Consider the following 14,188-nt stretch of genomic DNA (forward strand, 5'->3'; position numbering starts at 1 on the left):
TTTATTCATATATTATCCACAAAACGGTAAATTACGCTGTACTAATTTTATAACCTGTACGAGGCTATCGATGGCGTACTCGCGAGATCTCGTTAGGGTGAGGTAAGGTCAGCTGGTCCTATGATCCAAACAAACCATTGACTAATGTAATTGTAAACACAACTGACGCCACTCGCCCAATCGTGCATTACATTGATTTTCGCCACCATCGTTACTTACCCGTCAATTTGAGATTTCTTGAAAATGAAGTGGCAATTTAAAGAAGAGCACAGTGAAGGTAAGCTTTTTCAAGGTTCAACCATAACCACAGCCAAAAACCTAGCTAGGGTGCCTTCGGTTTCATGTATAAAAATCGCATTTATGACACAGTCCCATACTACTTCCCGTTGCCTGCCATGCCACTATGTACTTATATTTGACCACACAGTGATGACTAAACATTGCCTCCATGATATCACTGCCGAATTTACCGAAATTTGAGAAATCAGAACAAGTTAGAGCATGGAGGTAGATGTATCGCTATAATATCCGCAGTTTTAGACGGGACCCTGCGTCCAGTCAGTGATTATCGTTGACGAGGCCACATGAAGGACTATTTCGTTCCTGTATCATCAGGAAGCGGCCTGTTATTAATCAAAATTTAGGGAAATTTGTAATCTGTCAATGCAAGGAGTTATCCCCCTCTCAGGACAGAGGCCAAGCATCAATGGATTTTCAGTCATAAGCTGTCTTTAGTGTACAAAAATAATCTCCAAAATATAAGGCTTAGAGGTGTTTCCCTGGATATTTTCATTGTAATATAAGAAATCATTTCATTCTAGCCTGAATATAAGCATAATTTATAATTAACATATTGTCTCTGCAAGTCTATGAAGACATGTCTTGATATAAAATGTGTCAGCAGAATGAAAATGACAGTTTCCTGTCAGGCTCAGACTAAGCACGGTCCCTCTATCACATGATAGAGGGACCATGGGCTAAGGTATCAGCCAAGCCACTGGTGGAGCTGGATGTGAATGGAAGACCTAGTATTTGTCAAGAAGTTCATATTGATGTCTCAATGTTATTCAAGAAATAGATGCATAAAACAATAAAAAATACAAACTTAAGACTGTAAATGATAAATATGGTAGACTTTGTTTGCTGCTTTCAATTAGTAATAAAATTGGAACTTTTTTAGTTCAGTGTACTAGGTAATTATGTTTTTGTATTGTACAGAAATATATTGTAAAATATGTTTTAGGTGATATATCACTATGCAGAACCTGAGATCAAGAACATTCTCTCTGATCCAATAATATATACAGTTTCCTTGCCAGTTGGATCCAGTTTTCCTTTTCCAAAGCACTTACACACAATTTAAATTTATGAGATGAAGAGTAGGTTAAAGTGGTGTATTCTGGTTCATCCATTCAAGAACAAAAGACGTAGTCATGAAAGCTTGACCTTTAATTTTTCACAACCATGTCAATATAAACGTCTCCATATAATGTAACCCTGTCAGTCTTTTTTTGTCCTCTTTTACATATTATTACTAGCTCCTATATGCTATACATATATATGGCAAGATGTGAGATTATGTATAGGCTTGAAAAAATGTGTATTATACAAGTTAGAAAAAAAGTCTGTCTTCAGTATGTATTTACATTTAAGTATGTCTGTATGTATGTTGGTGTGCAGGTGCATCATAAGGTGGAAATGTGAATATGTTCAAATGAACATGTTTATGTCAAAAATATGCAAATGAAGGTTAAAAAAGGCAAAATTGGACAAAATGCTGTAAATCTGCCAGAACTTTGGCCAGATTCAGATGCAATTTAATAATTTTATAGAGATACCATCTATGTATCATTTTGTATTTTTAATAATATTTTTTTTCATTTTTGGTAAAAAAATCTTCAGAACTACTTGTCCAAGAGTCTTGAAATTTGCTGCAGATTATACTTAGCATGACATACACATGTACTTCGTTCACATTTGCAATTCAACTGAAATTTGGGCCGACATAAAATAATTGTCCTTTTGGGAATAGATTTGGGCTGCGTCCACACTTATCCACACTAACCGGTACCAGAATTTGGGCCGATGTAAATTTACCATCCTTTGTGACGTCTGACCTGTCAAAGTTCAAAATGGCAGATTTGAATAATGGCACACGGTTTCTACCGTTTGTGATTTTCCTGCGTTCTGTACGCACAAGAAGGGCAAATGACCACCACTCTCCATTTTAATCATCAGAGAGATCATCACCATTTATTGGATGAGCTGAGGGTATATGTACGACGGCGGTCGAGAAATAATCAGTGCGTGGAATTTATGACATCGTTGTTAGTCCCCATGGACACCGTCCGGGGGGACTTATAGGTTTGGTCATGTCCGTGCGTTGCGTGCGTGCGTCAGTGCGTGCGTGCGTGCGTCCGTCCGTCCGTTCACGCAGATATCTCAGAGATGCCTGGAGCAATTTCATTCAAACTTGATACAAGGATTACTTCATATGTCATACAGATGCACGTCGTTTGTTTTGTGATATGATCCAATATGGTTGCCGTGCGGCCATTTTATTACGATTTTTTCATGTACAGAGCCATAACTCAGGCATATCTCAATCGATTTTATTCAAACTTGGTACAAGGACATTGACCTATGTCATGCATATGTACGTCAATTTTTTTGTGATACGATCCAATATGGCCACCAGGCGGCCATTTAATTACAATTTGTTCATGTACAGAGCCATTACTCAGGCATGTTTCAAAAGATTTTATTCAAAGTTGGTACAAGGACATTGACAATGTCATGCACATGCACATTGATTTGTTTTGTGATACAATCCAATATGGTCGCCCTGTGGCCATTTTATTAGGTTTTTTCATGTCCAGAACCATAACTCAGACATGTATTAAGCGAATTTATTCAAAGTTGGTACAAGCAGATTGACCAATGTCATATATATGCACGTCAATTTGTTTTGTGATACGATCCAATATGGCTGCCTTGCGGCCATTTTATTACGATTTTTTCATGTACAGAGCCATAACTCAGGCATATCTCAACCGATTTTATTCAAAGTTGGTACAAGGACATTGACCTATGTCATACATATGCACATTGATTTGTTTTGTGATATGATCCAATATGGCCACCGTGTGGCCATTTTATTACGATTTTTTCATATCCTGAACTACAACTCAGACATGTATCAAGCAAATTTATTCAAAAGTATTTTTATCAGAGACCTAATGAAGAGGACTCTATCCTCTCTGAGGACCTGTAATCAAAGTACCCATTAATAAGTGGGGACTGTGTCATCAACGATGACTTGTCAACCATGCATCTCTTACGTGCACTCTGAATCGAATAACATGGTCTCGCTTGCGGAGCAAAAGTTGATGGGAAGATATAGTTCTGTGTACATGGGATGATAAAGACTGGATTGAAGTGTTCATGTGAATAGTATGACTAGTTAAGCTTTGATCCATGGCAGAGGACTGTTCAAGTTGGATCAGGGCCGACATAATGTATCCTCACATGCAAATTTGCATCAGCCCTGAACCCCCTTCTTGCTGGGACCAAACTACTGGTACGTCGTCCCTAGGCTGACACAGCATGTCCACATTGGTTATTTTACGTCGGCCTGGGCTCAGCACCAGTGCTACACTGATGCAAAGTGTTCAATCTGAACGATACAATAGTGTGAATTTGTTCAAATTGTAATGAATTATATATAACGTAGCATTTTTAAGGCTATTGATGTGATATTTGGTTAAAAATAATGTATTTAAAACTGCTCGTCGGAAATATTAAAATGTACTGGTTCCTAGGAATGACCTAGTTGAAGTGTGTGCAAATTATGATGAATATTGAAGTGTAGCATTTTTAAGGCTATTTTTGTGATTTTCGGTCAAAAAGTCATATTTCTCAAACAACTTATCTGACAGCTGTGAGTCTCTTTGAAGTTCAGATATCTTCAAATTATGATGAAAATCAGCAGTTTTCACTGTTAAGAACATTTCTGCTGAATTGGTTGAAAAAAACATGTAATCATTTTAAAAAATTCATGCTGGTCCCAGTGATGAGATAGTTGAGATATATAAAAATTGTGATGAAATCTGCAATGTGAGTAACACTTGTGCAATTCCAGAATTTTAACAATTTTCACACATTTTTATAATTGTGCTGTAAACTACATGCATATGAGAGTGTTACTGATGACTCATGACTAACCCTTATGACCTTTTAAGATTTTACAAACTGTGTAATTTGCCTGCAGTTATACATGCCTGTATGAATCATCCCATTTCAGGAACACAACAGTGTTTATCTATCACAAACGCACTGAACTCAAATAGTCAAATTGCATTTCTGTCCAGAAAATTGGGTTGTAACTTCAGCCATTGTCTGATCATTCTTTAAGTAGTCATATTATAGCAACGACTTGCTTTGGCTTTATCAGACAAGTTTTCAGCAGCATCATGCTAGCATCCTAAATCCAGAAAATGATCAAGTCTGCATATGGAAGTAGGAAATACAGTCCCCCTTGCAGAAGTGGCAGATCAAAATTAGATGAATTAGGTCTACTGTTGATCTTCTCCTGCTTTGTAGTGTTTTTCTATCTCTCCACAGCTTTATGTAAAACAGCTTCTTGTTCAGATACATAAGCATGTACATTGTATATGTACTCTTATTTGAAAAATGGTAAATATGCCAACTTAATTTTTCTTTCTTATGCTTTAAAGAGCAAAGGAGCAGAGAGGCTACCAAAATCCGTGAAAAATATCCAGACCGCATTCCAGTAGTCGTAGAGAAAAGTCCTCACTCCAAAATTCCAGACATTGACAAGAGGAAATTCCTTGTGCCAGCAGATCTTACTGTTGCTCAGTTCATTTGGATCATCAGGAAAAGGATTCAACTACCTGCAGAACAAGCCATCTTTGTCTTCATAAACAAAGTATTGCCAACTGCAAGGTATCGTCCACAATTATTGCATATTTTCTTTTAGACTTATTGTTGAAGCTCATATTAAACTCTAATTTTTGGTCAATTTTCAGCGAATTTTGCTTTGTTTTGTCTAGTATTGTTTCTTTTCCTATGCCGAAGATCATTGCGACACACCCAGCGTTCAATGTGTCAACAGTCTACTGGTATATGTTTGCAATGTCCCATTGTCATTGTTTTACTGCTGAATTTTAGGCCGGACCAGAATTTCTTTGGCAACAAAGCATTTCATGCATTTCAAAAAAAGCTACTTTGTATCTGATTCATAAGAATGCTATTCTAAATCAATACTGTATGCTCATGTACAGAACATGATGATATCGTTAAGTCCAAGCAGTTTGATAAATTACCTCTCTCTACCATTAACCATGAATTTTTATCCTTGCCTTGTGATATTTTTTTGGCTGATGAGAAAATTAGCTGGTACATTTTACCATGTGTTCAAAAAACTGAAAAGTATTGTCTTTCCCTTTGTTAGACTTGTAGGCTATCATGGGAACTGCTTTGAACAATTTTTTCAGCCATCATTCAAAATATCAAGAAATATTTGTACATTTGTAAATATTTCAGCAATTTGTCAATATGCAGCATCTTAGAGATTGCTAGTGGATCAAGAGTTGCAAGACATATTGCAGTTGTCAGTGTTTCACATTTGAACAGGCAGCAGGGAAGACAACATTTGAACAGGCAGCACGGAAGACAACACAGCACGCCCTCTAGTGGTGAAACAAGGATTTGTAACAAGTTTTAGCTTAGAATTAGACCCTTCAGTCATTATTTATGATTAATGGCTTATTTGCTTTGAAAAGATAACCTGTCATAAACAACTGCCATTTCAATAGTGATTCTGTAACCTACAACATTACTGACATTTTTGGTGAAATAACATTATAGGACTTGACAGCTAGAGCCTTGTAGCTGAGGGAAAAACAGAGAAACGCTCTAAGTGATGTTATGGCAATATTTTATCAAATATAAAACTGATATTACTCAGGCATTACACATGTCAAACTTTATGACAGCATTGACTCAAAGATACATTTACAATAGAGTAGAACAGTTGTTTTCAGGTGTGAAATACACAGCACAGCATTTACAATGTCAGAAATCAGAGATTCTCAGAGTGTGTCTCCTGTGTCCCGTTACAAAAGTGCAGGTCAAACACAAAATGCTTTATGAGTAATGTAAGATTAGTCAGTGTAGATGCAACACTGCCTATTCAAGTGCAAACTTACATATACTTCTATTTCAAAAATAAACATCTATCTGATGTAAGATGATATCAAATACAGTGAAACTCATGGAATGTAGTCATTCCCTGAGTCCGGTAAATGGGTTTACTGTTAAGTGAGCCAACTGGTTTGTAGATAGTGAGATATCAAAACACATTACAGGACTCAGTTCACTGGTTTTAAAAGCAGTAATTTATTCTCTAGATATATTTCAATGTTTATGTTTAAAAAAAATGCGGAAACAAATATTTTCAAACAATGAATACAACAGATTTAATGAAATACTTGTACCAATACAAGTTCTATTTTTGACAAAACATGATATCTTTTCTAAGAACTCTCAGAAATGAGTTGACTATAATGGGTTGATGAAGAACAGCAAGACAACTACTGAATTGGAGCAACTACACAATCACTGCATCCCTATTAGACTACTGCACTGTCATTGAACTGCTAATATCATATAGGACTCAGTCCTTGGTGTCACGCCAGAGGTTAAGATTAGAAATTTTATTTCCAGGGTGAATAATAGTATTGATTCATGATTAGTAATAAGAAAGAATTAAAAATAGAATCAATTGTTACCTGCTGTATACATAAGTAGAACCACTGCGCATTGCATAAACAATAAATTCAAACACCCGGTTTACCCTCTGATGAAAACAGTTCACACATGCTATATCAGATTACGGCAGGTATAGATTTTCTGTTCAACCTGTCAAAAAATTTGATATAAATTGGCAATTTTGACCTGGATAAAAACCCATTTTGTTTAATAAGGACATATCGTGCGATCATTATCGTTGCAATAGCAACTGTACTGCCCAACTTCCAAGTACAAGCTGAAAAGCAGTGTTACATCTATTAACAGGCAATTTTGCATCAAGTTATTGACACAGAGGGCGCTCTTCTAAATGTGAATGCCAATGTCTTCAAATTCAATTCCAGTGTCCTCGTTTATATGCATAATACTTTTTGCTCTTTTTCTATTTTTAAGGCATGATGGCAATGACATCTTGTATCAATGACCAGGCAGAGAATAATACTTACTGGCAGATGGCAGTGATATATTTTATTAATGGCATGTTAAAAAATAATACTTCGCATGTTTTGTATTTATTTCTTTACAAGCACTCAAACAACTGTGGCGTCCATGATTTTTGTCAATTTTCGGTTATTCAAATAGTGTGTTGAACCTATGCATGCGTGGTCAGTTACCCTCTGGAGCAACCTTTACACTATAGTCACCTCAGTTAGCCGCTGGTGCAACCATTAGACTATAGTCACTGTCAATCTACTGACAACTTTATGGCAGTAATTTGTAATGTAGGAAGTGCTCACTCCACACAACGCTGTCACAGTGACGAGGAAAAAAATTGGCTGAAATTTCCATTTCCTCTTCTCCCCCCCCCCCCCCAAATAATCAAATGGTTCTCCCTTTAACTAGTCAGATGAATTTGGCTAGACACTGCTCTATGAAAACCTGATGAGTAGACTACTACCATAATTATGTATTCCAAATATATGAGAGAAACCCTTTTACTTATATGAAATATAAATGACACTTTTATACCATTCTTTTGATTTCAGTTCTACGATGGGTCAGATCTATGAAGAACATAAGGACGAAGACCACTTTCTGTATGTTGCTTACAGTGGAGAAAATACCTTTGGCAAGATGAAAAGTTGATCAATTTTCAAAATATCTGACCTGGACCAGGCATCTGTTGTCAGTGTGGAGATAAACAAACAATGGAGCTACCTGATAACTCTGAAGTAAGCTCACTGATGTTTTGGTGACCCTAAAAGGAAGAGACTTCAATGTTTACAGTGTGGGGGACTCTGATTACATATTGCAAACAAATTAAAACAAGATATGATTTTATTAGTGGCTTACAAGGTTCTTTCTGAAGTTTTCTGTACTCATAGTGTAAGCTCTATGAGTTTTTACCTGGACAGTAGATCAGATGCATAGCTTACACTCTTTGCAACAGACCTATTGAAGGTCAGGGCAATATCATCATTACTAGTATGCTAAATCTGTTTTCATTTCAAATTCATGGTAATGATCTGATTGAGCATATAGACACCATTCAAACCAAAATGTACACAGATGAAATAACAGTCATCCTGATTCAGCACTGCAGATTGCTGTGAATCAAAATTTAGTAAATGAGATGTGATAAGCCCAATGTATCATTGGCAACGATGAACCATAAATGTGCAATAGAACTGTCAAAATCAATAGAGAATCCATTCAAGTTCGTGCTGTGAAATATACTCTATCACAAGGATTTTGTCAACATGCAAGATTTAATGTCACAAGAGCCAACTCTTCATATAAGTAGTGGGTTCAGATTTTGGCAGCAGGCTTACAGTACAAACGCTGATAAATATAACAGACAGGGTCTGGGAGATTTTGAAATCAGTAGAAGTGATTTTCACTCTGTAAGATTACAGTAACATTCTTTTTATTTGAAAAAATAGATAAGAATGGCAAAGTTTGGAAAACTCATATGCCAGTATTATTTGACATTTTTTAAAGCCTATTAGCTGTAACTTTTAGTGATTTTTACACTAGATTTATATTGTATGGCAATTGCAAGTCATTGTTTTATTCCCCAAAGCATGATGAAACACCCATTACCGGTACTCAGCTTGTCAACACAGCGTCTTTTTAGATAAAATGCAACGTTATTGTTTACATTAGAATACTAGTCTGGATAAGAATTCACTTGTCAACAAGTATAATGCAGTCTACACATGAACTGGCTAAATTGACAAGTTGAATACCGTGTATCTCAACAAGGAAGTAGAACAAGACAAGAAACTGTTGTTGAGTCAGACATTAAAAACAAAACATGAAAAAAATGTAATCAGTTTTTGTGTACTACAGCTGAAGATCTACGAGTTTGACCCTGACTGTGTAGTATGCAGATATATCCTGGTATGAATCCATAGACAACTTAGGTATTCAACATGATGAGGCTTATTTGCTGATTTTATTTTGATTGCAGCATTCCATAGGAAGTACTATTTTATTACCTGTATTAATCATTCCAGTCCTTATCAAAGTACTTTACATGCAATGTAATTCTGAGCAAAATGCCCGGGGAAACATTGGCACTGGACCTTAGTGTGAATTTTAATGCTGACAATAGATACCGTTACTTGACAATGAAACTTTGAACACCGAATGTCTACCAAGACGACAATGGACTTTGCAGAATTTCAAAGCCACAACTGCCACAAGGCAGAATGACAATCTTTTAAACATTTTATCTGTAAACAAGAGAATGCATGATTTAACAAAATGTTGTCTTGTGCTGTTATAAATTTACTGATATACTGACACTGTTGTGATGTCATCTTATTGCATATTTCTTAATAAATTCTACTGCATGAATGATTTGCAATGTTCATCAAAATTCATTTCCTTTGATCATATAAACAGATATGTGACACTTTCCCTGGAATTGATTAAATGGTTAACATCATGGTAACATCAGAGAACATAATGAGATCACAGTATAGTGATTTCAATCCTGGTATGTCTGAAGCAAACTCGGATCTGACTTGATTGATCTTACTATGCCAACCTTAAATGTGAATTGCTAAGAGTCTTGCATGTTTTAAATCATTTTATTCCAAAATCTACCATAGATTGTTTATATGATATTGCCAGTGAGCTTATAAGTTTTTTGTACCGTCAAACCATAATGTTCTACTGAGTTTAATTCTTAAATTACTGTTATACTTTTAGCATAGCTGACACAAAATTTGTTATCAGGTGCACACATATCAGTTTTTCTGTTTGAAAGCTCACCTACAAGCCATTTAGTGGTTTCTTCTGAGAATCAGTGTGGCAATAAGTTTGAACAGAAATCAAAACTGCCCCACTTAGTGTTGTTGGAAATGTTAAACAAACCAGCTTGCACAACCACAAAGGAGTTTACGTACAAAAAAAGCAGCAAAGATGTTTTTGTGTTGAGATCCAATCATTATTTTGCAGCCAAAGTGAAGCTATATTTGCAAGGCAGTTGACTGATTAAAGCTTACTCTTTTTTATTGCAAACACGTTAGAAAACATATCTTGACATGTCATCAAATATCAACATTTGAACAGAAATGTTACAAGTCAACTTTGCAGTGTAAAAATGGTAATGAGGGTCACATTTTTCACCAGCACTTATGAGAGACACATCTCTCACCAATGCTTATGAGAGACACATCTCTCACCAATGCTTATACGAGGGACACACCTCTCACCAATGCTTATGAGGGACACATCTCTCACCAATGCTTATGAGGGACACATCTCTCACCAATGCTTATGAGAGACACATCTCTCACCAATGCTTATGAGGGACACATCTCTCACCAATGCTTATGAGGGACAAATCTCTCACCAATGCTTATGAGGGACACACCTCTCACCAATGCTTATGAGGGACAAATCTCTCACCAATGCTTATACGAGGGACACACCTCTCACCAATGCTTATGAGGGACAAATCTCTCACCAATGCTTATGAGGGACACACCTCTCATTAATGCTTATGAGGGACAAATCTCTCACCAATGCTTATGAGGAACACATCTCTCACCAATGCCTATGAGGAACACATTTCTCAGCAGCACTTATGAGAGACACATCTCTCACCAATATGAGGGACACATCTCTTACCAATGCTTATACGAGGGACACATCTCTCACAGGTGGAAAGCTTACTATGACATTTTATATTCTAATTCGTTTAAGGCGATACCGAAGGATTCCAATTGCTAAGCAACGGTTGCTAAGGGTAATTTCCAAAATCAATCAAAATGCAAAGTTTTCATGCTTTTCTTTGCATAACAAAGATTTACAGAACCATACAACTCCAAAAGACGCAGGTTTGTCAGGCGATTGGTCAGTGATGTCACTCATATACAAATTTTCACAGCTCTATTTTAAAACGTTTCAGCTCCTACAAATTTGCACCAAATTTTCCAAAACTCCAGAATGTAACACATGAGATACCTGTTTAGAGCCCCTAGCATGGATTAGGTTATCTGTTCAAGTACAAACGATTTTTGAACAGGAAAAGATCTACCGTGTCATTTTGTGAAACTTTTGCATGGTTTTACGGTGATATCTCATAAACGGTCTGGAATTTGTAGAAACGCATGCTAATCTATATTCTTAACTATGACTTCAATATTCCTACCAAAAATTAGCTAAATTGGCTCACAATTGAGAGAGTTGAAAACTTTTGAGCATTTTCAAAATATCAGGAGTCGAAAATCTATAGAAAACAATGTATAAACGGTAAGATTTTGCACGTGCAAAAGTGCGCGTTTGGAACGTTGCCAGCGATAGCAACCAACGCGCGCTTTGAATCCTTCAGTATCGCCTTAAACATAAAAGAGAAAGAAGATTAAGTTTATGGTTCAAATTACACATTTGATTAAATTTGCCTCATGTAAAAACTAAACCTACCCTTGTGAAAGACCTGTGTGGGTTACAGGAATAGTCATGCTTGAAGTTTTGGGCACTGCTGCATTGGTCTTTTTCCAAATTCTCTTACGGGCCAAGTAGTCTGCCTGAACAACCAATTGTACACTCTGTGCTCTGCACTTTAATGTACATTCAGATGAGTCAGAGCAGTATAGAGTGCAGTGCACAGAGTGTGTGATTGATTCAATGAGCAGACGATTGATTGATCAAGCAGAATACACAGCCCATGAACGCATAAAGACATCTTTATTGAATAATTTAAGCTGTTATTACGAACTGTGTTAAAAGTACAAGGGGAGTAAAAGAGTAAACCCACCTTCCCTATGAATATATACAATTGGTATGAATTGTTGTACAGTCATGAGTTTGCATACAACCTGCCGGGGTTATGAACTTTATAGAATGTAGATGGCTCATTGTACCATTACAAATAGAATGGAAACAAACATTTGAACTGTGTATGGATCCTTGACTGATCTACAATGTACACAACATGTAAATACAGCCTTTCTTTACTTACATACACACTTACCAAGTTTAGTGCAGAAAAAACACAACTTTGCCATGTATCTTTAAAAATTCTATTCATCAAAGATTTAAAGGTATTTTACACTTTCAAAGTTAACTCCAAGATGATATGACAATGATGTCTCAGAATGTGCCAAGTATGGTTACAGTTAAAAACCATGTCCTCAAACAGCAAAGTGAAACTATTCTTTCAATTGTAATGTAACAGTCTGGCAGAATGATGATAAAATACAGACACTTTGGATTTGTATCTGGCCATGGTTTTCTTGTCTGTCAAACCATTGTGTGGTAGCCATGGTTTTCTTGTCAGTCAAACCATTGTGTGGTTACTTAGCCATTAGCCAGAATACCTGTACAGACATGACCTTCATTACTTTGCACTCAATCCATTCAGGGTCAAAGCTCTTAAAAGAAACCTTTGCTAGAAGCAAGAAGTGATATAGGTTTAGCCAAAACTTCATTGCATGGAGACAGCCTTGTAATCATTTATCATGAACACACTCTTGTCTGCTGTACATGTAGTTTCAAGAACAGAATTGTGCATGTCTTTTTTGTTTGGTCTGCATGGTGAGTGGTTTCATTGAACCATCAACAGTAGAAGCCAGTACCGAACAATACCGAACTCAAAATCCACTTTACATGACAATTTTTACATATAATTGTTTTGAAATATGATATAAATATAAGAAAAACCAAATATCAAACACCATTGCAAGTAATTGATCTAATTGCCTTGGAGATAGGGTAAGCCTTTATATAATGATTCATCCACAATTGCATTCCTCTGTAATGTTGGCAACATTCTTTTGTTGATTAATATGTGTGTTTCTTTATATGATCAAGAGTCTAGTATATGGCAATAAGCATTATTTGTACCTGTGGTATGTAGAATAGCTTGAAGGATAACTCCAGAGAATCAGAGTGTAACAATTATGTGATTGTCTTTGATATGTGTGTTTATGATGAAAAATATCACAAAGCAATCCTAGACAAGGAAAAGTGTCAAAGTTTTATCTGAATAGCAAGGTACAAAACAGTGTCTATCTCAGCTGGGATATGATGTGTTTAACTTCCTTAATGTAACTGGATCCCTGTCTGTTGCCATGTACAGAAACTTCCAGAATACTGTCTGGAACATATCGCACCAAATCCGAATGCTGAAAATAAATATTGTAAATCAATTTAGGTTGTCATATAGCTAGTCTAGACAAGATGCCAATTTTTTAATGCATTCTGAACGAGAACAAGAACATAGACATAGCATAGTGAGACTAAGCAGAATGTAATATAATTTGTAATTTCATGTGTTTTGTCTCAGATTCAAACAGAAGGGTTAATGGTGATGAGAATCTTTGTCATGGCTATTGCCTGCTAGAGTTGCTACAATCAATCAATCAAGTGAGGTTGTGTCCATGAGAGGTGACTTTGGACAATGAAATCACCAAATAACTAATCTTGTACTACAGTCACTCCACAAAGTGACAGTAGTAGTAGAAGATTGTTTTAGAAGTCATAAAACCTTTGAATCTACTTGTAAGCTCATGAAAAATAGCAGCCAATCAGAGATGCAAAATGGAAGTTTTGGAGAAAGAAGACTGACAGAAATCGCAAAAATTTGACTGGCACCATTACTATTACGTTACGTATTTGACATATATAAATATATATATAAAAATATAAATATATAATGTATTGAGGAAATTTACAGATAATCTAATAAATATGTGTTTCTCGTGAAAATGTTATGCGGTATGTCATGCTATCAGTATTGCTCAAAATGTAGCAAAATTTAGCATCTTCGCTCAAGCTGGTGAAATTTTCTTAGTTCACTGCTATGGAGTTCAACAACTTTTATATTGATTGGATATGTTGTGGACAACATATTAGTGAAACTAAACTCATCCTCAAATTGTGGTCACTTATCCTCAATTTA

The 14,188-nt window shown here is 36.0% G+C and overlaps 1 protein-coding gene across 1 annotated transcript; it reads left to right on the forward strand.

Moving 5' to 3' along the window:
• Window positions 1–69: 69 nt before the first annotated feature.
• On the forward strand, window positions 70–9,633 carry LOC139147093 (gamma-aminobutyric acid receptor-associated protein-like 2). Its single transcript, XM_070717956.1, has 3 exons — window positions 70–277; window positions 4,737–4,965; window positions 7,818–9,633. Exons 1-3 carry the CDS (start codon window positions 244–246, stop codon window positions 7,915–7,917), a joined length of 363 nt encoding a protein of 120 aa, XP_070574057.1. The 5' UTR covers window positions 70–243; the 3' UTR covers window positions 7,918–9,633.
• The last annotated feature ends 4,555 nt before the right edge of the window (window positions 9,634–14,188 follow it).

This window comes from Ptychodera flava, chromosome 13 (genome assembly GCF_041260155.1).
Source record: "Ptychodera flava strain L36383 chromosome 13, AS_Pfla_20210202, whole genome shotgun sequence".
In the NCBI taxonomy this organism is placed as follows: Eukaryota; Metazoa; Hemichordata; class Enteropneusta; family Ptychoderidae; genus Ptychodera; species Ptychodera flava.